The following is a 27,119-nucleotide window of genomic DNA, read 5'->3' as shown; positions in this document are numbered from 1 at the left end:
GGGGTTTATTTCTCATTGGTCTCTCCAGATACCCCTGCCCTACTCAACTATGTGCAAGGAAGGTGGAGAGTGAGGTGCTGGGGCTCCAGCACTCTAGGACATGGGGACACACACACACACACACACATGCTTCACAGGGGATTTTTCTGGCATCCAGGTAAAGAGACCACAAGGCTTAATCTTATCGTGATTTTTATAAAAACCCTTGACCACCGGCTGGCCAGAGGGTGGAGAGGGCTGCAGTGTTGTTCCTAACGGAATGAAGGACAGCTCCAGGGACTGGGCTAGCTCCCGGTCCCCGGGGAGGCAGCAGCAGACACTATGTTAGAGCTGAAGGCAGTTTGGGGGCCTAGCTCTGAGCAAGAGGCTGGGAGCAGCCACACCAGCCCTGTCCCCACATGTGGACAGAGGGCCCAGCCCACTCGGGGGGACCCCACTGGCTTCCTCCAGCCTAGTCCTGGAGGGAGATCTTCACGAAGAGGGTAGCTGATGGATGCTGGTCCCCGTTCTTAGACATGAGGTGGACATGGCGGTATCCTGGTGGGTGGATAGGTGGACAGGCAGGAGGGAACACAGAGAGAGTTCTGGTCACTCAGGGGGGATGCTTCAAGGGACAGCCAGCCCCAGCCCAAGAGACGCCAGGCCCTGCTTCCCACCACCCTGGCCATCCCCTTCTCTTGACACTCACCTTGCTTGAGGCTGTTCAAGGGGATGGTACTCTGGCCAATGAAGTCATTCTTGGAGGAGGCATCATAATCTTCCACCAAGAAGCGGACGAGGGCAAGGTCAGGCACAACTACCTCAAACGCAAACTCCGCGTCCCACCATGGGTTGAAACCTAGGGGGACAGGCACCATATCAACAGCATGAACACCAGCCCTAGTAGCCCAGCCCGGGCCCGGCACCTACCATTGTTGGTGATGACAGCAGTCTGGCGGCTGGCCACGTCCCGGCTCACGCCGTGGATCTCCACTGTCACCTTGGGGTCCACAATTGAATTCTTATTCTTGTTGACTTTTGGCAGCTGCTGCCCCGAAATGACCTGAGGAAAGGCAGAGGACAATGGATAGTTCAGGAGTGGTAGCGGGGAAGGGAGGTCCATGGGCACCTGTCCCTCCTAGGTCCGGCGTACCCTGATGTTGAGCCGCTTCCGTGCCCACCAGGGCCCCTGAGCCAGGGCGCGGGGGTTAAAGGTGGCGTTGGGGTCTCGCAGGAAGGCGGGCTTCAGCACGTACCCACAGGCCCCGTTGTCCTGGAAGCGGCCCTGGTACACGTCCATCTCTGGCCCAGGTGTCTGGAAATTCAGGGCCACTACAGGCAGGACAGAGCAGTCGCAGGCTGTGGGCTGGCCCTGGGGCCCTAGAGCACAGCCTGCTCATGGTACACTGAGGCCTAGGGTCACATGGTGAGTTAGCAGGGCCCAGCATCACTCCAATGCCTGCTGCCCTCCTGCCACCCCAGTGACCCACCATGCTAACCACACCTTCCATTCCTGGTGTCAGAATTCAAAGGACTAGTGTGCTAATGAGGTTTCAGACACTGTGACATGCTGGTGGGCAGATATTTCCAGACTGATATTACCAGCTCCACAAGCCCCTGCATTTGACCCTGCTTGGGTCCTCAGAGCGCCACTGCATGGCCTTCGAGGCTCCAGGCCCCCGGCCTTGGGACTGAAACCCTCCTCCAGGCCTCCTCCAGCCCCAGCCAGCCCATACCGATCTGGCAGCCCCCATTCCACATCTCCACGGGGCTGTAGTTGGAGGAGTCTGTTCTCCATCCAGCCGGGTAGATTCTGCTCAGGTGCCCCACGTTGTGGCGGACAAAGCCGTTTCCTGAGGGGAGGTTTGGTTCAGTCAGCAGTGGAGGCCTCCTGGTGAGGCCCAAGCCCTGCCCTGCCAATTCTCTCTGTAACAGAGCAGGGGAGTGGTGGGGAGCCAGGCCTCACCTGATTCTTGGAGCAGTCGAAGGGCACGGTTCTCAGAGAAGGACGCCATCTCGTAGAAGGCCTGTCCAGGGGTGCCAGGACTGGAGAAGCCCCCAAAGTGGACACTCTTGCAGTAAATGACCATGTCAGAGAGCTCCTGTGCTAGCCTGAGCTTGTCCTCCTGGGGGCCACGGGGAGGCCCGGGTTAGATTCAGTGGTTGGGGCAGGGTAGGCACTGAGAAAGCCAGAAACCCAGGCGCGGAGAGACAGAGGGAGACAGACAGAGAGAGCGGGGCAGAGGGTCTGAGTGGCAGCCACAGAGAACTGAGACAAGGCAGACCTCCCAGGGGTGAGGGGATGGGGAAGGCCCGGGCTGCCCTATCCCACAGCTCCCCCTCAAACCTTGGGCTTGTGCTGCACACGGCTCCTCACTGCCTCATCCTCCATCTCAGCAGCCTCGTCTTCGTCTGACACCACAGTGGCCTCAGGGCCACCCTCCCCTTCAGGGGGCAGGAGCCCCCCGAGCTTCTTCCCCTTCAGCAGGATCTTCCCCTTCAGTTGCTAGGTGAGGAGGGGCAACTGGTCAAGACACACCTAGCCCCCCCGGCCAGGCTCCCCGCCCTCCCCCAGGGATCCCCCATCCCCACCACACACCTCAGGGGAGGGCAGGCTGTTGGTGACCCCATCCAGTGGTCGGTTCAACAGCATGGGGCCCAGGATGGCATGCAGGTGTCGCGCCATCACGCGCTGCTGCTCCAGTGTGCAGTGGTTCTCCAGGGACAGGATGACGGGGTAGGGGGACGCCTGGAGGCCCAAGGACACATTAGGAGTGGTGGGCCACCCCTAGCTTCCCACTCCTCACCTGCCAGGGGCACTCCCACCTTGAAGGCATAGTCTCGGATGGCCCTGAGCACATCGCAGAAGAGGATCTTGGAAGTGAAAGTATAGCCATGGTAGATGATCGGTTCCTGGTTGGGCCCGTCCCAGCAGTCAAGCTCCAGGCATCGGCAGCCTTTGCACAGTGCCCTGCGGGGAGGGTGGTGGCTAGGACCCTCCAGGTCCTGTCCCAGGTCCCACCCAGACTCCCGACCCAAGGCTTCTGTGGGCAGCACCGGATGTAGGCTTCAGTGCTGCTGGGCCCGGCTAGCTGGTCCTCCAGCAGGTAGGTGTTGTGCGAAGAGGACACCAGGTAGTGGCTAAGCGGCTGGCCCATGTCCTGGTAGACACGGCGGTGTGCCAGGCTGAAGGCGCTGCCGTCGGCCGACAGTAAGTACATGAGGAAGCCATCCTTGGTCATCTGCCGCTGCGCCTTGGCTGGGAGGGAGGAGGCCACTGCCCGTCAGAGCCAGCCTCCAGCAGGTGCTCCTGGCTGCCCACCCATCTGGACAGAGGAGCCCTCTGAACCTGCTTGCCTGCCTGTCCTGAGCCAGTCTTCCAGAGCTCTTGGAATTAGGATAAGTCTGAGGCTCTCAACCAGATGGTGGCTACTCCAGAGTGGGGCCCTGTCTCCTCCTCCTCCTCCCCTGTCTGCACACTCTAAGACCCCTGAGGACAGGGTGTCATCTCCCCGTTCTCTGTACCTCCAGACTGGAGCCCGCTCCAGAGCAGGGCCCCATCTTCTCTGCTCTATCACATCTCAAAGCTGGGCCAAGAATGAGTAAAAAAAAAGAAGCAGGAGTAGCATCTGCTTTTCAGCCATCTCTCTCGTTTCTTGAAGAAGGGGTCCTCAAAGCCCCCTGAAGGAGGTGCCAAGAGGGAAACAGGACCAGAGAAGGGCAGGGATGCCGGAGCCCTGTCTCTCATCTGCCGGCTTTCATAGGACCAGAAAGTGCGGAGCAGGGCCCCGGGGCTGGCTGAGGCAGCCCCTTCCCTCCGGCTGCCTTCTTTCTGGCTGCAGTCTCCCCAGGGGTGTCCCAGCCCAGTGCGGCCCTGCGACTGCAGGTGGTAGGCCCTGGTCAGGCTCTCACCAGTCTCACTGGGCTCGTAGCGCTCAATGAGGGAGAGGGCCAACGCAGGCCCCGCCGCCTCCTCTCGCTGCTGGTGCTGCAGGAACGTCACTAACTGATCCACCGACAGAGTCTCCCCTGAGCCCGCGGCCTCAGCGAAGGTGCGGTCGATCTCCACCCGCTGGGTCAGCATCTTGTAGAAGGCCTCAATCTCCTCGTCCTCCAGGGAGTCTGTCTGGGAGTGGTCACACTCCTGCAGAGCCAGGACAGCCGAGTGGGCTCAGAGCAGGCCTTGGGCTGAGGTCAAGGGCCCCATGGACAGGCAGCCCCAGCCCCCACTTCCTGCCTCACCCTGAAGATCTTCCGGGCATAGCTGTCATCCACCTGGACGTTGAGCTCCTTCAGGAAGTTCTGCAGCTCCTTGAAGCTCATCTTGTTGTCCTTGTTTTTGTCAGCTTTTCGCAAGCAGGAGTGAATCCAGCTGGGCAAGAAGTAAGGAAAGAACCCAGGAACCCTGGAACCCACCAAGGTCCCAGCCAGAGCCATGGATGGCTCCAGCTGAAGCCACCTATAGCCACAGCTCCCTGCAGGCCTGACTTACTACACATCCATGTTTCAGTGGCCTCTTCAGAGGAAAATGTTACATTCCATTAAAAGGGCTCTTTTTCTATTTGCTGGTTTTCAAACCTTTCAAATTTTTTAAAACATTTCTTTTCTTACTACAAAAGGGCCCACTGTAGACAATTTAGAAAATGCAGAAAAGTAAACAAGCAAACAAATCTCCCGTAGTCTATCACCTAGGGATAAATACTATTAACATTCCAAAGTATATCCTTCTGGTTTTCCTTTTCTTTTTCTTTTTTTTTTTTTTGACGAGATCTCACTCTGTCGCCCAGGTTGGAGTGCAGTGGCACAATCACAGCTCATTGCAGCCTTGACCTCTCAGGCTCAAGTGATTCTCCCACTACAGGTGTGCACCGCACCACCATACCTGGCTTTTTTTTTTTTTTTTTTTGGTAGAGACAGGGTCTCCCTATGTTGCCCAGGCTAGTCTCAAACTCCTAGGCCCAAGCAATCCTCCTGCTTTGGCCTCCCAAAGTGCTGGGATTACAGATATGAGCCATCTGGACTGGTTTTCAACATATATAATAATAAATATCCAACACTAAAGAAATGGATATTCCACCTGCTGAATAGCCTTCAGCACACGAATCTTGTGCTTGGCTGGACCATTCTAAACTTGATCTTTTTCACCTGGCTTTCTGTCATAATTATTCTTTTCCACATCTATACCCATATATATACAATTTGGAAAACATATATGTTAGAATGAAGTTTCTTTTTTTTGGGGGGGGGGAGAAGTCTTGCTCTGTTGCCCAGGCTAGAGTGCACTGGCATGATCTTGGCTCACTGCAACCTCTGCCCCCTGGGTTCAAGCAATTCTCCTGCCCTAGCCTCCTGAGGAGCTGGGATTACAGGCGTATGCTACCATGCCTGGCTAATTCTTGTATTTTTAGTTGAGACGGGGTTTCAGCATGTTGGTTAGGCTGGTCTTGAACTCCTCACCTCAAGTGATCCACCCGCCTTGGCCTCCCAAAGTGCAGGGATTACAGGTGTGAGCCACCTCACCCGGCCTATAACGAAGTTTTAAAGATCTACCTACCTCCTCCAGAAGCTTCTGATATTTGCATTTTCCTCCTAATACTTTTTTCTGCAATTTATTTATTTATTTGGTTTTTTGAGACAGGGTCTCACTCTGTTGCCCAGGCTTGAGTGCAGTGGCATGATTATGGCCCACTGCAGCCTCAAACAATCCTCCCACCTCAGTCTGCTAAGTAGCTGGAACTACAGGTGTGTGCCACTATGCCTGGCTTTTTTTTTTTTTTGCATTTTTTGTAGAGATGGGGTTTTGCCATGTTGCCCAGACTAGTCTCGAACTCCTGAGCTCAAGCGATCCACCTGCCTCAGCCTCCCAAAGTGCTAGGACTAGAGGTATGAGCCACCAAGCCCAGCCTTTCTGGATTTTAATTTTCTTTCTTTTTTTTTTTTTTCCTGAGACGGAGTCTCGCTCTGTCACCCAGGCTGGAGTGCAGTGGCGCAATCTTGGCTCACTGCAAGCTCTGCCTCCCGGGATCAGGCCATTCTCCTGCCTCAGCCTCTCAAGTAGCTGGGACTACAGGCGCCCACCACCACGCCCGGCTAATTTTTTGTATTTTTTAGTAGAGACAGGGTTTCACCATGTTAGCCAGGATGGTCTCGATCTCCTGACCTTGTGATCCACCTGCCTCGGCCTCCCAAAGTGCTGGGATTACAGGCGTGAGCCACTGCACCCGGCCCGGATTTTAATTTTCCTAATGATGCATCTGCCAAAAATAATGGAAATCATACATTTGTAGTCCATTTTCTGTGTAACATTATATCATAATTATTTCCCTGTGTTAGTGCAGTCTCCATAAACAGCTTTAATGACTGTATAATGTTCCACTGAGTGTATGCACTATAAATTAGAATGGCTTTATGATCTTAAGGTCTAGGCAGCAGGACTCTGCAGAGGGCATGAGATTGTCCAAGGTCAAGGCTCTGCCAAAGGTGGGATTATGACAAAAATGCCATAGAATTGGGCTTTTTAAAAAGCTCATAATCAGGCGGATGTGCCATTGAGAAATAACACTTAAAAGTCTTTCAAATGCTCAAAAGCACACAGAAAAGGAAATTAACAGGGCTCAAAATGTGTCCCCTAAGGAGTGGATATACACCAGCAATGAAAAATGTGAAAGTGAAATTAAGAAAACATTTCCATTTACAGTAGCAGCAAAGTGAATAAAATGCTTTTAAAGAAATTGTTTAAGTGCAAAACCTGGAAAACCATAAGGCACTGTTGAAAAAAAATGAAAGAAGACATAAATAAATGGAAAGAATTACATGTTCATGGATCAGAAGACTTGACATTATTATACTGGGAATATGCTCCAAATTGATCTATACATTCAATATAATCCCTATCAAAATCTTGCTGGCTTCTTTGCAGAAATTGACAGGCTAATCCTAAAATTCATATAGAAACTCAAGGGACCCAGAATAGCTAAAGCAATATTAAAAAAAAAAAAAAAACAGAAACAAATTTAGAGAACTCACATTTCCTTATTTCAAAACTTACTACAAAGTTACAGGAACCAAAACATTGTGGTAGTGGTACAAGGACAGACATATAGACAAACAGAATAAAATTGAGAATTCAGGCCCAGCGCAGTGGCTCACTGCTGTAATCCCAGAACTTTAGATTAGGCAAAGCTTTTGTGAATATGATGCCAAAAAAACATAAACAACAAAAGAAATAAAGTATATGAATTACACTTCATCGAAACCAAAAACTTTTGTGCTTCAAAGAATATCAAGAGGCTGATCTGAGTGCAAGGGTGTTTACAACTAATTGATCACAAGCAGTTCCAGATTTCTTTGTTCCTTCTCCACTCTCACTGTTTCACTTTTCTAGCCTAAAAAAACCCATCAAGAAAGAGAAAAGACAACCCACAGAATGGAGAAATTATTTGCAAGCATAAATCCCATAAAAGACTTGTATCTAGAATATATAAAGAGCTCTTACAACTCAATAATAAAAAGACAAATGATCCAAAAAATGGGCAAAGGACCTGAATAGATATTTCTCCAAAGAAGATATATAAACGTACATGGAAAAATGCTCAATATCACTAATCATTAGGGAAATGCAAATCAAAATCACAATGAGATACCACTTCATATCCACAGGGTGTCTATAATCAAGACAGATGTAGTGTTGTCAAGGACATGGAAAACTGAAACTCTCGTATACTGCTGGTGGGAATGTAAATTGATGCTGCCTGTTTGGAAAACAGGCAGTTTCTCAAAAGGTCAAACATAGTTACCATATGACCCAGCGATTCTACTCCAAGAGAAATGAAAACATATATACACACCAAAACTTATACACGAATGTTAATATCAGCATTCTTCATAAAAGCCCCAAAGTGGAAACAATCTAAATAATCTAAATGTCCATCACCTGGTGAAGAGATAAATGTGGTCTATCCATACAATAGCATATTACTAGACAATTAGAAGGAATGAAGTACTGACACAGACTACAACATGGATGAATATTGCAAACGTCACGCTAAATGAAAGAAGCCAGTCACAAAAGACTCCATGATTCCGTTTCTGTAACATGCCCAGAACAGGAAAGTGTATAGAGGCAGAAAGTAGATTAGTGGCTGTCTAGGGCTGGTGGTTGAGGTAAAATGGGGAGTGACTGCTAAGGGGTACAGGGTTTCTTTCTGGGGTGATGGAAATGTGCTAAAATTGATTGTGATGATGGCTGCACAATTCTGTGAATATACTAAAAAGCACTGAATCAGGTTCAACACTTTAAAAGGGTTAATTATATGGTATGTGAATTATACCTCAATAAAGCTGCCATAAAAAATGGAGAGAGCTGGCTCCACCCTAATCCATACATGCCAGAAGCCTGACCACTTCGAATCATAAACCAGTGTGTCATTGTGTAACTAAATGTTGAAGTTAATTTGTTTTAAGCCCACAGGCTGGCCTACACACCAGACCCAGGGGAACTTGATCACTCCCCAAAGAACGGCACAGGAAGGTACCATGGCCTCCCGATTCCCAGAGGGAAATCATGTAGTAACTCTAGAAAACATGATTAAAACATCCAAGACTGGTCTCCCGTTGCAGCAGGCTGCTCCCCTCAGGCTCCCCAGACCCCCAACTCCATGCTGGTGACAGACGGGGACACAGGGAGTATCAGGGAGCAGCAGAGCTATTTGGGCTGTGGTCAGACTAGACCAAAGATGGCTTCATGTACCTTCCCTCCTTCCCTTCTGAATTGTATACCCCACCCCCCAACTCACCAAAATTTATATGTTGAAGCCCTAATGCCCAACGTGATGATATTTGGAGACAAGGCCTTCGGAAGATAACTTGGCTGAGATGAGGTCATGAGGGTGGGGCACCCGCACCGGGATTAGTGCCCTTACCAGAAGAGATGGCAGAGAACCTAGTCTGTCTCTCCCCACCATGTGAGGACACAGCAAGAAGACAGTCATCTGCCAGCAAAGGAGAGAGCCCTCACCAGGCTCTGACCATACTGGCACCCTGACCTTGGACTTCCAGCCTCCACACTGTGAGAAAATAAATTATGTTGTTTAAGCCACCTAGTCTATGATATTTTGTTATGGAAGCCCAAAGTACCTAAACCAGCTTCCATACCCAGGTTGCCCTGAGGATAACCACAGCCAGTGTCCGCAAGCCAGGCCTGGACCCACTGCCACCAAAAGGATACTGCTGTAGCTTCTGCCGCTGGTCCATGGAGCCTGAGTGGTGGATGATCTTGCGCAGCCCCAGCACCCAGTGCTGGGCATCAGCTGGCGATGGGGCAATGAGGTCTAGTGTATTGCGCTGATCCTTGAAGACAATGGAGAAGCAGCGGTCCTCGGGCACATCACGGGCGAACTTCTCCAGACCCTCCGTGCGGTGCCCCATTCGCACCTCCTGAATGTCCTCGATGGAGACTGCGAGAGGGGGATGGTGGAGGAGAGAGGGATAGAATGCTGTGAGGTCAGTCCCTGACCCTGACATGGCCAAGGCCACAGTAGAGAGGGGCATGGCTTGGAGACACAGAGCCAGGGTCGGAGATCAGGCCTTGATCCAGAAGGAAAGGAGAGGGGCAGGAGGTTGGATAAGTGGGGGGACAAAAAGGAGAAAGGAAGACAGAAACTGAGGGGGAGACAGAGCATGAGACACAGTCATTGCAGGCACAGTGGAGACAGAGAGTGAGAGAAAGACAGACTTCAGGGTGGAAAGGGCACCTGGGACCCCAGGCCTGCTCTCTCGGTGATGGGGGGTGCAGGGTCCCAGGGAGAGGACTGGGGCAGGGCAAGGCTCTTAGAGATGCGGACAGACCACTCTGGAGTGTGGGGCCCATGACAGAGAAGGGCCACGCACCCTTCTGACTGTATTGGACTTTGGGTCTGTCCTGACCCGATAAAGCCACAAGAGCCACCAGGTCCCTCTCCTGAACATTCAAGAGACTGGAACCACCTTCAGTTAGCCCCAGCCCTGGGGTCTATGGGCAGAGGGCCGAAGACAGAGGGAGAAGCCCTGCATGGGAGAGGAGATAGGGTCATGCCCTGTGTGCAGCTGTGTGTGTCCTGACTTCAGGGAGCCCCTTGGCAGGGGGTACAGGAAGACTCTGCCTTCCCCAGTCCCAAGAGGCAAACTGGAAGGTCCCCTGCAGGGGTCTGAGAGATTACATCATTCTGCCCTTAGGGGAGCCAAGGGGAGGGTCCTCCCCTCACAGCCCAGCCTTCCAAGCTTCAGGGAGATGCCAGACCCTGTCTACCCCTGCTTCCAATGTGCCCTCCATGGCCTGGCCAGGAGCCAGTTCTTCCAGTCAGGCTCATGCTGTGCCTCGCAGCAGCAGGATCCAGGCTCTGCCCCTGCCATACCTCCATCCTGAGCCATCCTCATCCATCTGTCCTGGCTCCTAGATGGTTCTAGCTGAAGGCCACCTGTGCCTCCCTGTGCCCACCCACTCTGAGTGCCCAGGAGCCTCCTAGCACCTGCAAGGCCCACAAATGTAACATGTGCCAGCCTGGGCTGCAGGCTTTGAGGAGTGGGATACATGAGCCCAGGGCCATCTGGGGGACAGAGGATAGCACTGCTTAATCCCTCTGCCTGCAGCCCCTGGTGACCCACACGGCCACACACAGGGTGCAGCTGCAGCTGCCTGGGTCAGAAATGAAAACAGGAAGCCTGAGCCACGGGACCCCCACCAAGGCCAACGCCCTCACCCACACAGAGAGAAAGTCCAGATGCCTTCACCTCTGATAACACCTTTGGCCTCTGGGAACCAGAGTCATGGGGGTGGGTAGTAGTGGCAGGATTGGGGAGACTTAAAAAGCAGGAAGCAGAGCCAAAGAAAACTGGGCAGAAGGGGAGGCTATTCCAGGCCTCCCTCACCTGGCCTCTGTTTCCCAGGTTAAAGAGCAATTAAAGACAACAGTCTCACCGCTCACCCAGAGAAGGGAGGCAGCCAATAAAGCAGGCTCAGCACGAGACCCGTCTCAGGCGTCTGACCGGCAGAAAGCCCCCTCAGGCCTTGCTCCATACCTGTGCACACCTGGCTCCCTGACCCTGGACCTGGCTCCCTGCAGCCCCTCAGCCTCCCATTCATGCCTGTTCCTCCTCCTCACCCTGCACCTTGGCTCACACTGGGCCTCCTGCCTGCAATGCCCTTCCTGCCCATCTGCTCACAGCTGTCCCAATACAAGGTCCTCCTCTCGCCAGCTCAAATGTGGTTCCTGCGGGGAAAGGCCTGGGTCTTCCACTCCTCTATCTCCCCCCTCACGCTTCCCAAGAGCTAGGCACACACTGGGAGTCATCCATATGTATCGGTAGGTAGGTGGGCTCCAAGGAATCCCCAGGGCTCAGAGTGTAAGATCCCCATTCTCACTGTGCTCCCACCCACCAGCATCTAACAGGAAATCCCATATCAGGGCAAGAGCCCCATGAAGGAGCCTGTCTGGCGCCACAGACAGAGAAAAGGTCAGGCGGTCACTCCTGTACTGTGGGGCAGCAAGCTGAGCTGGGGCTCTGTGTGGTTTCCTCAGAATGTTCTGGAGCCCCTACCCCTCAGACCCTGCCCTGCCGTGCTCAGAAATCTTCCATGGCTCACAGCCCCAAGGACCCAGCCGGCTCTCCGCAACTGGCCCTGCTCCTGTCCTGCCTTACCTTCAGCACCCCCACTGGCCACAGGCTGGCAGGCCATACCTTCTCAGGGTCCTGTCCAGTGTCCTGAGGCAAGGCAGACCCTTCCTGGGTGAAAGGCACCCTGCTGGGGCACCCTCGGTGGGCTGATCCTCCCCTTCCTTATGCTCTCCTCCTACCTGGGCTTATCACCCATGTCCAGCCTCACTCCCCATAGACCTGCCCCCATCTCCCCACCCACACCTCAGCCAATGGCAGGAGAATGGGTGAAGGATCTCCAGGGGTCTGGCTATGTGAAACCCAGGCTGCAATGACCTATACGCACTGTCCAATTCAGCAGCCACTAGCCACCTGGGGCTATTTAAATATAAATTAGTTAAAATTAAATAAGATTGAGAATTCAGTTCGGCAGTCACACTAGCCACATTTCAAGGTCTCAATCAATAGCCACAAGTGGCTAGTGGCTCCCATGCTGGACAGTGCAGATACAGAACATTTCCATCATTGTTCAACTGTACATCATCGGTCTAAAATTTCCCCACCAAGTAAAGGCATAGAGGGAGACATCTCACTTTACAGGATCTTTAGGGAATTCTCTCCCTTAAAGGGAGAGAATTGAGTGAAGTGAGCAGAGCTTTCTTCTCCCTGCGGCCTTGCAGGAGGCTCTCTCCATTTGTGGCCTGAGACTTGGGTTCCTTGGTCTTTTTAGAAGCTTCCAGAATACCCTCAGACCCACAAGGGCTCCCCAGCAGTGGCCTCTGCCTGTGTGTCCCAGTCCTGCTCTGCCCTAACACCCCTCCTGCGGCCCCAGTCTCAGGGAGGAGCTGCCTCCTGCGGCCCCAGCTCCCACCCGGCCACTCAACCCCGGAAGTACCTTATCTGCCTGGACCTTGGGCCACCGTCCAACTCCCTCCCTGCTTCTGAGCCTGGCTGTCCCCATCTGTGGTCATGGTTAAGTATCCCCATCCCTCAAAAGCTTTGCCATCTCCATCTGTGGTCCTCGTTCCATGACTGCCCTCTCCAGCCCAGACTAGGCTTCAATTTCCCGACAGGCAATTTAACTGGCCCCGCTCCCCAACCCCAGCCAGCCTCAGTTTCCCCATTGACAGCCCAGGTTGTATAAATGACCTACGCCCCACCAGGCCAGGCCTCAGTTTCCCCATCCGTGGTTTTGATTCATGACTGACCTTTATATTTACCCAGCCCTGAGCCGATTCCACACTCTATCCCCTCCCCTGTGACCCCAGGGCACTCACACAGCTGGGACTCCGGGGTCCGCATGACTTTGCGGGACTCCTGCCAGATGGTCTTGCAGTCCTCCTGCAACTTGTAGAAGCGCTCTCTCCTCCATGAGCTGGACTTCACCTTCAGGAGCTGGCTGCCCTTCAGCAGCGCCTGTAGATCCTCATCATCCTGTAGGCCTGGGGATCAAAGCCAGTAAGATGCCACCTTCTCCACTAGTTTCCCTGATGCCCTAGGCCCCACACTGGCCATGCCCACCTCTGGACCTTCTCAGAGCCCACTTCTCACCAGCCTCATCCTCAGCTCTGTTTACTCTTCCCTCCTCCACCCATGCTCCAACCTGCTCCCAGAACCTGCCCTCCTCCAGGAAGTCATCCCTGATTGCCAGCTAAGGTGACCATGCAAACAGGATACCTGCCCACCCAAGACCATACTTATACACTGTGATGTGCCACCCACAGCTGAATGAACAAAAGAAAGGCAGCTAATTCAAGAATCCCTGGTTCCTAGAGGACCAGGCCCCTAAGAAATGTTCTGAAAGATGGTTTTGAAAGATTAGGTGAGCCCTTCCTGGTCACACTTAGGAGTCAGAGTGAACTGAAGGAAGCTGGGATCAAAAGGTTAAGCAAAGCAGGGAGACAAAAGGGGGACAGACACAGAAGGAAATGGACCCCAGAGCGTCATGGAGCCAAACAACGTCCCAACTCCAATAGCTCCAGAATCATTTGTGCCTAGGTTCAGGTGCCCTTCCCAACAAGCTGTGTGACCTGGGCAAGGGACTTCATGCTGCTGGGCCTCTGCTTTCCTGTCTATGAAATGGAGATAATAACAGCAACCACCTCAAAGGGAAGTTCTAGGTTCAATGAGATGATGCCTGAATCTGTGCAGGCCCCGAGATAATGGCAGTTGGGGTTCTTGGTGTCAACATTGTGGTTGCTGTGGGACCCCTGTGCCCATCTCTGCCACCCTTACCCTTGCTGTCCCCCCCACCTCTGACTTGAGCCCACATGAGTGATCTCTGATCCTTGCCCCAAGAAGAGACAGATGAGTGCACTGTAGCCTGTGTTTGGCCTGTTGGGATGGCTCTGTCCCTCGCTGCCCCAGCCCCATCTCAGAGTGCCCAGGGTCTGGGACCCCTCAGGATTACAGCAGCTTTAAGGCACAGTGCATCCCTTTCCGAAGCTGAGCAGGTCCTCTCCCAGAGCCCACAGAGAGGAACCTGGCTGCTTGCCCCAGTCCTGCCCCACTCTTTTGCTGCTCTCAGAGGCGTGGGCTCCCAAAGATGCGATGCCCTCAGTCCTACCAGGCCCAGACAGGAGGCACCAAAAGGACACCAGAGCCTTCACCACCCAGCAGGTCCTGCACCAACTGCTAAAGTTGATAAAAGTGACCCCAACCCTTAGTAACCCACTGGTGTAATATAGAAACATCTATAAGGGCGTATGTGTGCGTGTATCACCCTAGCCACGTATATAGTCCAGCAGCCAGCTCTATTGAGAGCCAATCGGCCACTTCACTTCTCTCCCCAGAACTATGTGGCCCATCAGCAATCTCTGTCCTGCTGCTCCAGCACAGTGGCAGCCTCAGGGACTTCAAGGGTCTAGTCTGAGGGTCTTGAGCCTAAGCCTATGTGGGGAAGCCCTCACAAAGCCACAGGCCTTTTCTTTTCTGAGCCCAGATCCCCAACAACAGATGGCCTCTCCCATTTTATCCATGCCGCCTCCCCCAGCCAGCTTGTCCCACATATCTTCAGGGCTCACAGAACCCTCTGGACCAATTCCCCAGGCTTCAATTGCTCACACACTCTCTATTCCTCCCCAGTCTCCTGCTTCCAGTCAGGACAGAGGCCAGTGCTAACATCCACCCCCTATAGCTTTAGGCAACTCCCTTCCCTCTCTCTGCTTTTGTTCCCCCATCAGCACTGGGCTAAGAACAGTGAGGGGGAGGCATCCCTGGGCCTCCTCAGGGGTGACAGTCTGATGTGACCTTCCTCCACCTTTCTCCCAGGTCTGTCCACCCAATTGATGAGCTGTTCTGCCTTAGCGTGAGCAGCTCCCTCTTAGACCAAGGGGAGTCCCAGTGGAAAAGAAGGGGGCTCCGATAGAATATTCCCAACTACTGGCTGTGTCTGAGGAGCCTGAGACAAGAGGAGGCAGAAGGGAGTTCCCAGGCTGCCAGAGGACAGGGCCACCTCCGGCCTCCAGTGGGGAATTCCACTATCCCTTCTAAGGCTGATGTCCCTCTAAAGCTGAGAGGGACATCCCCTTACCCTCTGCCAGCACCCCGCCCCACAAGCTGGGCATACATCAGGGCAAGCCACTGCTGACAGCACATATGGGGATGGAGCTGGGAGCCAGGAAGTAGAAGTTGAGCACCACCCTCCTGTTCTGGAAAACACCATGAAGAGATGACATGCTCATCCTGTCCTGGAGCCAGGATGTGGCCCTATCTACAGTCAGGCAGAGATAAACCCCCAGCTGCCAACAATGGTTTCTAAAAGGTGGACATCAGTTCCAGGGTGATAATTCCAGAAAGGTGATAGCCACAGCCCTCTGGACCATTAGGAAACCTGGGCAGTTGCCCTCATCTCTTAGCCTCATTTGGGGCCCTTCTGTTTCCAAAGCTTCTGCACTGCCTGCCCCACCACCCTTGCCCTCTTAGCACCCAGAAAGTCTGTGGCACCCCTCACCCAGCCCTACTCAACCCAGTCATAATATTAGTTTGGTGCAAAAGTAATAGCGGTTTTTGCTATTGAGAGTAATAGCAAAAACTTTCAGTAGCAAAAACTGTGATTACTTTTGCATCAATCTAACAGCTTCTCCTCCTGTGGGAGGGTGGTGGCGAGGGGCCTTTGAGCTGACCCTGGGTTGAGCTTGCAGCCTGCCCAGGCTAGCTGTGCACAGTGAGATGGCCATGTGGTGGGGCACACAGGGTGTTGCAGGTGCCAGTGGGAAGCTGAGGGAGGTGCCAGGAGTCCTGTCCCTATACCTAGGGTGATGCATAATGAAGACACACTGGGCCTAGGACCCACAGCGATACACAGCTACACAGCTATGGCCACACAAATACACAGTCACACACTAGACCACCACTCACACAACCTCAAAGAGACAATGAGCCACACACAATGACACACTGCCCCCCAAAATTACACACTGTCACAGGGAGTTGCACAGTGTCACACTTAGTCATGCATAGCCACACAACATATAGTGCCAGAACATCATGATGATGATGATAGGGGCTCCCATAATAATAGTTAATATTTAAATAAGATACTGTTCTTAGCACATGCATTTAATTCTCTCAATAACCCTCTGAGGAAGGCATTGTCATTATTCCTATTTTACACAAGAGGAAATTGAGGCTCAAGGAAGTTGCATCGTGGAGTCAGGACTCAGAAGCAGGTAGCTTACCCACAGGGTCAGCGCTATGAAACTTTACACAGCCACTGTGAAGGGACATACTGCCACAGAGTAAGAACATCAGAAAATCCATATAACACACACACCATAATGGAATGACAGAACCACTCAGTCACCCTAGGTCATCCACTGTCACACTGGTTATACAGTCACACTCAGTTGAACAGTATCACAACAGATCACACCCTGTCACACTGGGTTACAAGCAGCCACCCTCAGTGCCACAATGTCACACACTTTATTTCACAACATTACACACCATCACCATCATTACACACTGTACAGTGGCCCCACCACAGACCGCAGGCATGACAGAACTACTCAGTCGGCACTGGGTCCCATACTAGATCACCACTGTCACACCCATCACATACAGACACACTTTTGCACAGGATCATATTGAAGCACAAACTCTTGCAGATCACCTCATTGGTTACACAGATCAGGCCACATACACGGTGCCTCAGAAATTTGTAAACAGGAGGGCGTCGGGTGACAAGGGATGGGGAGCTTTGGAAGGGCTGAGTTAAATAATGAGAAGGGATAACTAATCACCCTAGTACTCACTCCGACGTGCTACCACTGCAAACACTGCCCCACAGTGGGCCACACACTCACAGAAGTACTAAACATGTCCAGTTAAAGGCTCCAAGGCAAATGGCCCCGAGTTAAGGGACAAGTGGTCGGCGTCCTGCTCCAGCTGCCTTCCCATTCCCCGCAGATCTCGGAGTGCTCTGCGCCCCTTACCCAGCCTCCGTCCATTGAGCGCCGCCACCTTAAGGCTCTGCTCCTGTAGGTAGAGCTCCCTGGAGCGGCTCCGGATCCGGATCCCCAGGCACTGCATGGCCTTCCACAGTGCCCCTGCCTGCGCGGAGCCGGGTCCGGGACAGTGCCGCCTCCAGTGTTTTATGCTCACAGCACCCACTGTTCTGGTCCGGGGGGCGGAACTGTCGCCCTTGGAGGGGAGCAGGGGCGGAGTCCAGGAATGGGAGGGAGGAGCTAGAGTTCGAGAGGAGGGGCGCACTTCGGAGGGGCGGGACGAGAGGGAAATCTGGGCTGAGGGGGTAGTCAGACCCTAGGAGGCGGAGCTAGTCCACGAGGGGCGGGATCTATGCCCCCTGAAGGTGAGGCGGGAGAGAAACCGAGGCAAAGTAAGTGAGTGGGGGGAGTCAGAACACAGGAGGCGGGACGAGAAGAAAATCTGGGCTAAGGGAGGGCGGAGTCAGACCCCAAAAGGCTGGGCCATCCAAGAGGGGTGGGACCAATGCCCCCTGGAGATGGGGCGAGAGCGGTGTCGAGGCGTGGGTGGGGATAGGGGGTGGATCCAGAACCCAGGAGGCGGGGCCGAGGAGGTGCCGGGCCCAGCGGAGGCGGAGTGGGACAAATCCATAACCCAGGAAGCAAATCAGTGTCGCAGCCTGGGGGCGGGGCCAGAGCCAAGGCAGCGGGGCGAGGGAGGTGCCAGACCCAGAGGCGGAGCTCAGGCCGGGAGCCTCTGCTCCAGAGGCGACGTGGAGGCAGAGCCATACCCAGGAAGCAGCCCGGGGGCGGGGCCGGGGCCCAGGAGGCGAGCCTGGGAGGGGCCCAGGAGGCGAGCCTGGGAGGATCCCGCACTGGAAGGGCGGTGGCCAGGCAGGGAGGGGCGGGCCCTCGGCTTTGGAGGCGGTACAGGGGCGGAGCCAGGGCCCGGGAGGCAGTGTGGGCGGAGTCTGACCAACGAGCCTGAGCGGCGAATTCTAACGCCACCTTGGAGGCTGGCGCAGAACCGAAGGGCTGAGTCTGGGGAGAAAAGCTGAGGGGAGTCCCAGTGGGAGGTAGGCGGCAGTCTAGCGGGGACCTGAGTGGGGCGAGGCCAGGCGGGACTGGGGATGGAGCCTGGGCCAGACACCGAGCCCCCCCACCCCAAGTATTTTACTTCAATTGCTCAACTAATTCATTGCGACTCAGCTTGCTGTTGCCTCATTTGTGAACCTCAGGTGGGCCTGTTTGCTTCTCTCGGTTTGACCACCAAAGTGATAATCCCCAAGGTGCCGGATGCAAACGAAATTCTTGAAAAAATGCTGATCTTAAAATGAGCCCATTAACCCAGGGTGGCTTTCATGAATACTTGAGAACTACTGTAACTTTGCACAAAACTTTGCTGCCAATATGCTCGGCAACAGTGAGTCCTTTCATGTACATCACAACTTCCCTTTCATTCACCCAGTAATTATTTATTGAGCCCCTACTGTGTGCCAAGGTCAGGACACCACCCAGAGGCCTGACTCTTACTCTCAGCCTCGAATAGTTCCCCCAGTTCGCTTCACTGCAGCTCCAGTCACCAGCATTGACAGTGAGTCACTGGCAAAGCCAGTTATTGGCACAGACAAGCACAGCAGTAATAACAAGAAACTGAAGCGCAGAGTAACTTGCCTAAGGTCATACCAGAGAGAATAAATCATGAGCAAGGTGAGTAGATGGACAAGGTAGATGAGCTGAAATATGAACACGGAAAAGCTATTCTTTGGAGAGGGGAAGTAGAGTGCAAAGGGAGCCTGTGTTATGGAGAAGCTGCGCAGGGGTTCTTAACCAGACCAAAGACCTCTCAAGAACCTGTAGATAGAATAACATCTCAAAATAATTGGCTTCCTTTGAATTCTTATGTATTTTATTTTCTGTATTTAAAAACATGATCCTGGCCGGGCGCAGTGGCTCACACCTGTAATCCCAGCACTTTGGGAGGCCAAGGTAGGAGGATCACTTAAGGTCAGGAGTTCCAGACCAGCCTGGCCAACATGGAGAAACCCCGTCTCTGATAAAAATACAAAAATTAGTCGGGCGTGGTGGCTGGCACCTGTAATCCCAGCTACTCGGGAGGCTGAGGCAAGACAATCCCTTGAACCCAGGAGGTGGAGGTTGCGGTAAGCCGAGATGGCGCAAACTGCATTCCAGCCTGGGCGACAGTGAGATTCTGTCTCATAAATAAATAAACAAATAAATAAATAAAAACATGATCATGAGAAGGGGTCTACAGGCTTCACCTGACTGCCAAAGGGATCTGTGGCACAAAAAGTTAAGATTGGTGTGGATCAGTGTGTGCCTGTGTAGCATGGGCCTGGAAGCCCAGGGACAGACTGCTTTGGAACATAGGTGAGTGAGGAGCTGGCCACCCCAACTTGCTAAGAGCTCTGGAATCATCATCTTTTGGAAGACTGGTTTTTGGGGCAACCTAGAATTTCTATGCCCATTGGCGTTTATGTTCACAACACCCACTGTGAAATACGTATTGCTATCCCATGGATGATTCTCAGGCCCACAGTAAGTAGAAGCAAAGCTAGGACTGGAGCCCAGGTCTCCTGGGGCCAAGATGAGGCCCCTCAATTTTCTATTTTTACAAATGGCACGTCTTGCAGGGGTGGGGGCAAAAGGGATTGGGTGTAGGAAAAGTTAGTGTGTATGTGGGGGGTGTTCAGTGAGGGGAGGGCCCTGGGAGGTAATGTCCTTTTGGGCACATCGGGGGACCTGCTAGAGAAGCCAGTCCAGGCATAGCCAGAATAAAAAGAGTGGAGGAAGTAAGGTGAAGGAAGGAGGATGGAGGCTGTCGCATTAGTCTGAGGGTTTCAGAGGCACTAGAAAGAGCTGGCTGGCTCGCTCTTGAATCTAGTTCTGGCCCTATTTTCCATGACTAGGAACTACCTTATGATGCCCCCATCATCTCCCAAAGAACTATAGATGGCAACTCATAGGGCATAGAAATTTGGGGAGGGGGCCTCCTGCAGGAACATAGTACTCACTGGGTACCAGGCACTGTTCTAACTGCTGCGTAGATATTATCTCATTCAATCTTCATAGCAACCCTATGAGGTAGATGGTATTATCCCCCATTCCACAGATGAGGAAACTGACACACAGAGAAGTCAAGGGATTCACCTGAGATGAGAAAACCAGGACTTGAACTCAGGTACTTTGCTTTCAGAATCTATGCCAGTAAACTACGTTACTTCTGCATGCATCTGGGGTGAGGAGAGAAGGGACATGTCACATCTAGGTGAGCCGCATAGCTCCCCAGGCCAATAGAAGGAGTCCCTCTGCGCTCCTTCCAGAGAGTGTGGAGCCCTAAGCCAGAGAGTGTGGTCCTGCAGCACATCCAGTGCTGGGGCACCCACACTGTGAAACAGATGCAGACTCTCTAATGCAAGTGTAGACAACCTGGAACAGCACAGGGCACAGTGATCACCCCCTCCCACCAATTCTCCTTGACAGGTTCTTATTTCCCCATCTGGTTTGCAGTGTGGACAGAAGGCAGTTGAGGTAATTTTGGGTGATGAGCTAGAAGTGGCAGGGCCTTCAGGGAAAACAGGTTGGGGTCACAGTGTTCATGTCAACCCTTCAGGAAAGACTGGACTGAGTTAGGCATTTGGGAGGCTGGTCTCAAATGGGGTGGGCCAGGGCAGCCAAGCCTATGCCACAGGACTGGGAGGTCCTGACTGAGCCTCCATGTGTCTTCCTCCATGGAAAAGATATCAAGGCTGCCTCGGGAGAGAAACTGGACAAAGGCACAGACACTGAGGATGAAGCCCGTTCCAACAGGAGCAAAGGAATGACGCTGTATCAGAGAGAAAGCAGAGGTGTCCACTGTGTCGTCTCAGCTGCCCAGCCTCCCTTCTTGCTAGTCTGGCAGGCGCACGAAAGACACCTCTGGCCTGAAGAAAGAAGAGGGAGCACTGGAAGGGGCAGGGACTCCATGACTCATCTAGACAAGGTGGCTTTAAGGAGCCTAGGCTATTGGTGTAAAAGCAACAGCTCTGGGCACAGAGCAAGGTCTCTCTGGGCCAGGAGGACCACGTCTGTGCCAACTGGAGAACACGAGATAGACTGGAGGCTGGCTGATGGGAACATCTCTTAAGTCCCTCTAAATTCCAGGGGGACTCTAGTGGAAGGATAGAGGACTCTGCCCTTCTCTTTCCCATCTATTATGTCCATGAACAGTTTACATGGATGGGTGGTGGCCACTAAAGTCTCCAACCCCAAGGGTACTAAAAAAGAGAGGGATATACAGTAAAGCAGTGATTGGTATGAAAGGAGCAGAGTTTGCTGAGCTGGCAAGTGATCTGGAGGGGCAGGAGGGCAAGCCCCCACCAAGGGTGGGTGAGTGCCTGTCCTGGAGCAAAGAGGCGCCCAGTCAAAGTTACTCTCCCCAACCTCCCGCCTCCCAGAAGGCCTCCAGATCTGCATTTGGGAGCCCAGGCTCCCCTCGCTGCTGGAGGGACAGCGAAAGGGCAAAGAGCTGGCTCATATCGGAGGAAACAAAGCTCCTCTGGACAAAGGATGGAGCAGGCAGCTTCAGCTGAGACCTGGCCCTGTACCCCGAGGAGGGTCGCAGATGAGGGGATCGGGCTGCTTCTCTCAGCCTGAGCATCGCTGACTATTCTGCGCTGGGCAGTTAAGGCTGCACGGCCCGACCACAGTTAAACTTGCACACCTCCTCTCCACACCCCCTTAGCCCCTACTCCGCCACACCCGCGCGGCCTGACGCTGTCCAGGCACGCCCAGGCTTTGGGGAGCCTCTGGGGCGGCCCGGATGGGGCAAGGAGAATTTGGTCGTTCTTGGATGCTGTTTCCTTCCTTCTCCGCCCCTCCGTGCGAGCGGGATGATGGAGCCCAGACTTTCGTGACCAGGACAAGGGGGTCCGCGAGGCGGAGGGAAGTCTTCAGACCCGTACCGCCCGCCCACCCCCGGGGCTAGATCTCGGACAAGCCTGGAAACGCCCAGGGTCGTGCCCGGCAGTCCCACCCAGGGAGCCGCAGGCTGAGATTTTCCCAGTCCGGCGAAGGGGCAGAGAGGCGGGCCCGGGGTGGTGTGGAGGCGGCCGAAGGAGCTGGGGGCTCCCTGTCCAGGGCCCGGAACGGCTTTCCAGGCGTCCGCCCCTGCAGGGTCTCCCGCTCGCGCGGGCCAGGCACTCACCGTGCAGGGTCAGGAAGTCCCGGCCCGAGTCCATGCCCGACGGGCGGCGCGGCGGGAGGGGCACCGCGGGACTCACGTGAGAGGCGACAGCACCGGCGGCCTGGGGTCCGAGCGGAGTGCGGTGGAGGGACGTGAATGGATCGCGGTGGGAGGAGGCCGGGGGTGGTCCCGGGACACCGCCCCGCCCCCGCCGGCATGCGCCCCCGCCCCCTGAGCCCGCCAACCCGCGTCTCTCCCCGCCCCCTCCTGGGGACGCGAGAGGGAGGGCAGAGCTGGGGGCCCGTAGGACTGGCCAACCCTGGCCCGGGCCAGCGGGCGCACCCTGACCAGAAATAGCCAGATCCCTCCAGCTTCCTCCGCCGCCGCCACCCACGAGCCGCGGGCCCTGTCATTACCGCGGGCGGCCGGGCCCCACGCCCTGTTGTGGGCGCCTCGCTGGGGTCGGGGTGATGCTGGAAAGAATCCGGCGTCATCCCGGGAAAGGGATAGTGTAAGGTCCGACGCCCAGCCGGGCTGCTGCGCTAGGGAGACGCGGCGTCCAGGCTTCCAGCCGCAGCTCCCCAGTGTTCGCTTCCCCTTCTGCGAAATGGGTGCACGCACATGATTAGAAGGTCTTCAGAGAGCAATACCTGGACCTTGTCGGGAGGAGGGTCCCCTTCCCTCTGGCTGGGAGGTTTCTAACCCCAAGAGTGCCTTTGATGGAGTGTTGGGGGTGGGGGGAGGGGGAAGCAAGCTGGTGCACGGAGTTCACTTTTGAGCCCCTCATATCCCAAAACCCCAGCGATCCATGCAGCCGAGGGGGAGGATCCCCAGGATCCCTTCTTCAGGTGGCCTCCCAAGGGGCTGTCTGGGCAAGGTCCCTATGCAGACCCACCCCCTAACTCTTGGGACCCATAAAACCCCCTTTATAGGTTGCCCAGAGACCCCTCCCACCACAGACCCTGGGAGGGTCCCTGGATCCTGTTGCCCACCACCCCTTTGGAGAGTCCCTTGGGAAAACTGGGCTCTTGGTGTCAGAGAGCCCCCAGAGGGCCTCCCAGGATGGGGGGGTGCTAGGTCCCCCAGTGAAGCCACGCAGGCCTCCTGGGCTGATAAGGCCAATGTGAGAGTCAGGCAAAGCTAGTTGGACCAGCTCTGCAAGGAGGGGACTGGGCTCACCCCAGTCCCTCCTCTTCTGGGCCCTAGGTGGCCTTGAATAAGGGATGTGAAACAGCTGAAGGACAGTCTTCTGGTTCTGGGGGTTAAAAGTGGATCAGGACTTCTGGGCTTTGGAGAGCCCCCTGCTCTGCATGCCCCCTCTCCACAGACGGGGCTTCACCCCTTACCTGGCACTCAGCTCCAATCCTGTCCTGCAGTGCAAACACCCCTGCCCTGGGCAGGCCTGTCAGGTCCCTCCTTGGTTTCCCTTCTGCCCAGGGCCACACTCCATGTTTGCTGAGGGATGAGCAAATCCATACTGGCAGGCATCGCTTTGGACCTCCATACAGGGGACCAGTGGGGAAGAAGGGTCCCCTTCTGTGCCCTCTGGGGGCCTCCTCAGGCCTTGGAGCCTACTGCCTGCACCTCTGATACTCCTGGAGCCTGCAAGCCCCTGTACTCAGCAAGTCAGGCCTCCTCAAGCCCCCCTCCTCTTCCTAGGCAGCGTCACGATGAAACTCTGACACCAGGAGTGGACATGGCTTCATCTCAATCATCATTCCTATGTATTCACATCATCTCCCAACTCTGAGCCCCAGGCCCCAAGCCAGGACATTACCTGGGAGCCTCTCCTTTCCCTTTGTCTATGTACCATGGTGGGGATGCAGGCAGGCTCTTCCTTTGCATGCTCCAAACCCACCTCACAGAATCCCTCCTCTGGCCCCTGGCACAGACATAGGACTGCAGCCTCCTCCCTAGCCCAGGGTTCTTGGGCAGGATGGGCACTGCTGACTCAGAGCTGGCACATGCAACCAGGTTCTGCCAGACATGAAGGCTGGGCCCCGCCCTGCTCATAAAGAAACCCGGTGGCTGCTCAGAGCTGTGGGTCAGCCCTCACTCCAGTCCTCTCCTCTCCTCCCCTGGCTATCAGCCCCTCCTGGCTCTCACAGGCTGGGAGGTGCTCTGCTGGTTCCTGCTAGGGGTAAGCCTGTGTGGTATAACTGAACGTGTGTGGAGGAGCTGGAGCTCAGAGGAGGCAAAGAGGCTTTGTACCAAGCCACAAAGTTGCTGGATTCCATTCCCTTTGCCTTCACTCCCTCTGCCCTCAACTCCTAGGGCCGTCTGTGGGCCCAGCCCTGGCCAGGTGCCTAAATTACCTTCCTCAAAACCCAGCTCTCAGTTGCCTATGCAAGATGCCCTGAGATCCCGGTGACTCAGAGGGCTATTTGGCAGGCTTAGTTTGGGTACACAGAGGGCCCACACATGCCCCAAAGACTAGTTCTTTAATGGGGGAGTTTCTGGCATCTCACTCTCCTGACCATGCCCAGTCTTCTATGTCTGTGTGAGGGTGGATGGGGTGATGGAGCTTCTGGGATCACTGGAGACAGGGAAGAGAGACCTAGTGTTGGCACCAGTGCCTGCCTCAAGCCACTTCACTTGGCCCCTCCACCACCACTTTCTCTGGAGGCCTGAGGAGGGGGTATCATCACCCAAGAATGCCAACTTTCAGGATGGTCAGGCTCCAAGCGTGCTTCAGGGCTGGCCCTTTCTAGTCCCTCCCCCATGAAATGCAAACCTAGCCCAGCTTGGGTAGGTGAGGTGAATGGGGTTTATTCTGCCCCTTCCCTGTCTTTAGAGCCTCTGCTCCAGGATATGGGGTGAAGGGCTTGTTTAAATCTTGGCTCTGCAGCTTCCTGCTGTCAAGACTTTGGAAAAGTGACTTCACTTCTCTGAGCTCCTCAATCAGGAGCTATAATCATCCTTAGAATTGGCAGAAATAATGGATGGCAAGTACCGGGCACAAATAAGTACCTGCTAGAAGGCCACCAGAATCCCATATTCCCACAGCCATCCTCTGCCTGGCCTCCTCTACAGATCCAGGTGGCCAGAGCCCAGCCTGAGGCTGTTGGTCTGAGGCCATGCTCCTGCTGCTTTTGAGGGCTGCAAAACCCCCATAGGAGCTCCCTCCAGAGGGTCATGGGCCCAAGTCCAGATGCATCAGGAGGAAAAGTGAAGGCTGCTCCTCCCAAGGGAGCAGCTGTGGCAAAGTGAGAGTCCTCAGGTCATGCAGGGTCAGATCCTCAGGTCCTGACCTTGCAGGGATCCAAGATGCCATAGTGAACTATGAGGCTGCTGGACCTGCTGGTAGTCCCAGGACAGTATGGGATTATTTGGGGTTACTATTCCATAATTATATTTGTGGGATTTTATTGTGTATTTATTTGTGAATGTAACTGTGATGTTTATTTCACTGTGGACTGAGTCCCAATGCTCACCTCCACCCCAGAGGCAGAATACAGTGCTTGGCGTGGGGAACAGACAGGAAACTTGCCCTCAGACCCTTATCTGAAGGAGGAGGCAGAGGGTAACTCACCTGAAGGAGGAAACACACTTGAGGGGTGTGTGAACTGAAGAGACCCACATTTGAAAACTGTTCTGCTATGTCACTTATTCAACAAATATTTATTGAGCAGCTACTGTGTAGTGGGCACTGTTCTAGAGGCTTGGGAGTCATCTGTGAACAAAAGACATCAAAAACCCCTGCCCTCCTGGAGCCCAAATTCTAGTGGAAAGAAAAGAGACATTTTAATAAATGTAAGAAATGAATTGTATAGGATATTAGCAGATAATAAGCAAAATGAAAAAAGTGGGATAAAGGAGTTCAGGAATGGGATAGGGTTAATTTTTTTTTTTTTTTTTTTTTTTGAGATGGAGTCTCGCTCTGTTGCCCAGGCTGGAGTGCAGTGGTGTGATCTCAGTTCACTGCAGTCTCTGCCCCCCAGGTTCGAGTGATTCTCCTGCCTCAGCCTCTTAAGTAGCTGGGACTGCAGGTGTGTGGCACCACGCCTGGCTAATTTTTGTATTTTGAATAGAGATGGGTTTTACCATGTTGGCTGGGGTGCTCTTGACCTCTTGACCCTAAGCGATCCACCCCGCCTGACAGAATTAAATTTTAAAAGGGTTGATCAGGCTGGATTTTATGGGAAAGGTGACATTCAAGCAAAGCCTTGACAGAAGTGAGGGACTGAGACATTTAGAGATATCTGGGCAGAAGATTCCAGGCACGGGAAATACACCCTGAAGCAGGAGGGTGTTGGTATGCTGGAGGACGAGCAAGGAGGACAAGGCCAGTGTGGCTGGAGCTGAGAGAGCAAGAGAACGGGGAAGTGGGGGCGGGGTGATCATGGGAGGAGAAAGAGAGGTAACCGGGACCAAGTCCTGTTGGGCCTTGTAAGAATTCACCTTTTATGACCGGGCACGGTGGCTCACGCCTGTAATCCCAACACTTTGGGAGGCTGAGGCTGGTGGATCACCTGAGGTCAGGAGTTCAAGACCAGGCTGGCCAACATGGCGAAACCCTGTCTCTACTAAAAATACACACGCACACAAAAAAAAAATTAGCTGGGAGTGGTGGTGGGGGCCTGTAATCCCAGCTACTTGGGAAGCCGAGGCAGAATTACTTGAACCTGGGAGGAGGAGGTTGCAGTGAGCCGAGATTGCTCCATTGCACTCCAGCCTGGGCGATGGAGCAAGACTCTATCTCAAACAACAACAACAACAAAAAAGAATCCAACTTGGCTGGGCGCAGTGGCTCACGCCTGTAATTCCAACACTTTGGGAGGTTGAGGGGGGTGGATTTCCTGAGGTTGGAAGTTCAAGACCAGCCTGACTAACATGGTGAAACCCCATCTCTACTAAAAATACAAAATTAGCCGGCCATGGTGGCACATGCCTGTAAT

At 54.0% G+C, this 27,119-nt stretch overlaps 1 protein-coding gene across 3 annotated transcripts; it reads right to left on the bottom strand.

Moving 5' to 3' along the window:
* Positions 1-175: 175 nt before the first annotated feature.
* On the bottom strand, positions 176-22,462 carry PLCD1 (phospholipase C delta 1). Of its 3 annotated transcripts, none has more exons than XM_003776286.5 (15): positions 22,243-22,462; positions 12,888-13,052; positions 9,206-9,434; positions 4,222-4,351; positions 3,892-4,123; positions 3,037-3,238; positions 2,806-2,950; positions 2,579-2,728; positions 2,327-2,485; positions 1,946-2,105; positions 1,716-1,832; positions 1,133-1,311; positions 910-1,042; positions 689-838; positions 176-537 (listed from the first exon to the last, which is right to left on the bottom strand). In XM_003776286.5, exons 1-15 carry the CDS (start codon positions 22,274-22,276, stop codon positions 452-454), a joined length of 2,271 nt encoding a protein of 756 aa, XP_003776334.1. In that variant the 5' UTR covers positions 22,277-22,462; the 3' UTR covers positions 176-451. The 3 variants fall into 3 exon arrangements, with proteins under 3 accessions (XP_003776334.1, XP_054408298.1, XP_002813982.1); XM_054552323.2 differs by lacking the exon at positions 22,243-22,462 and adding an exon at positions 20,079-20,169; XM_002813936.6 differs by lacking the exon at positions 22,243-22,462 and adding an exon at positions 17,046-19,252.
* Positions 22,463-27,119: the final 4,657 nt, after the last annotated feature.

Source organism: Pongo abelii, chromosome 2 (genome assembly GCF_028885655.2).
Source record: "Pongo abelii isolate AG06213 chromosome 2, NHGRI_mPonAbe1-v2.0_pri, whole genome shotgun sequence".
NCBI lineage: Eukaryota > Metazoa > Chordata > Mammalia > Primates > Hominidae > Pongo > Pongo abelii.
The sequence above is the reverse complement of the archived record's forward strand: the minus strand, read 5'-3'. Positions and strand labels throughout refer to the sequence as shown.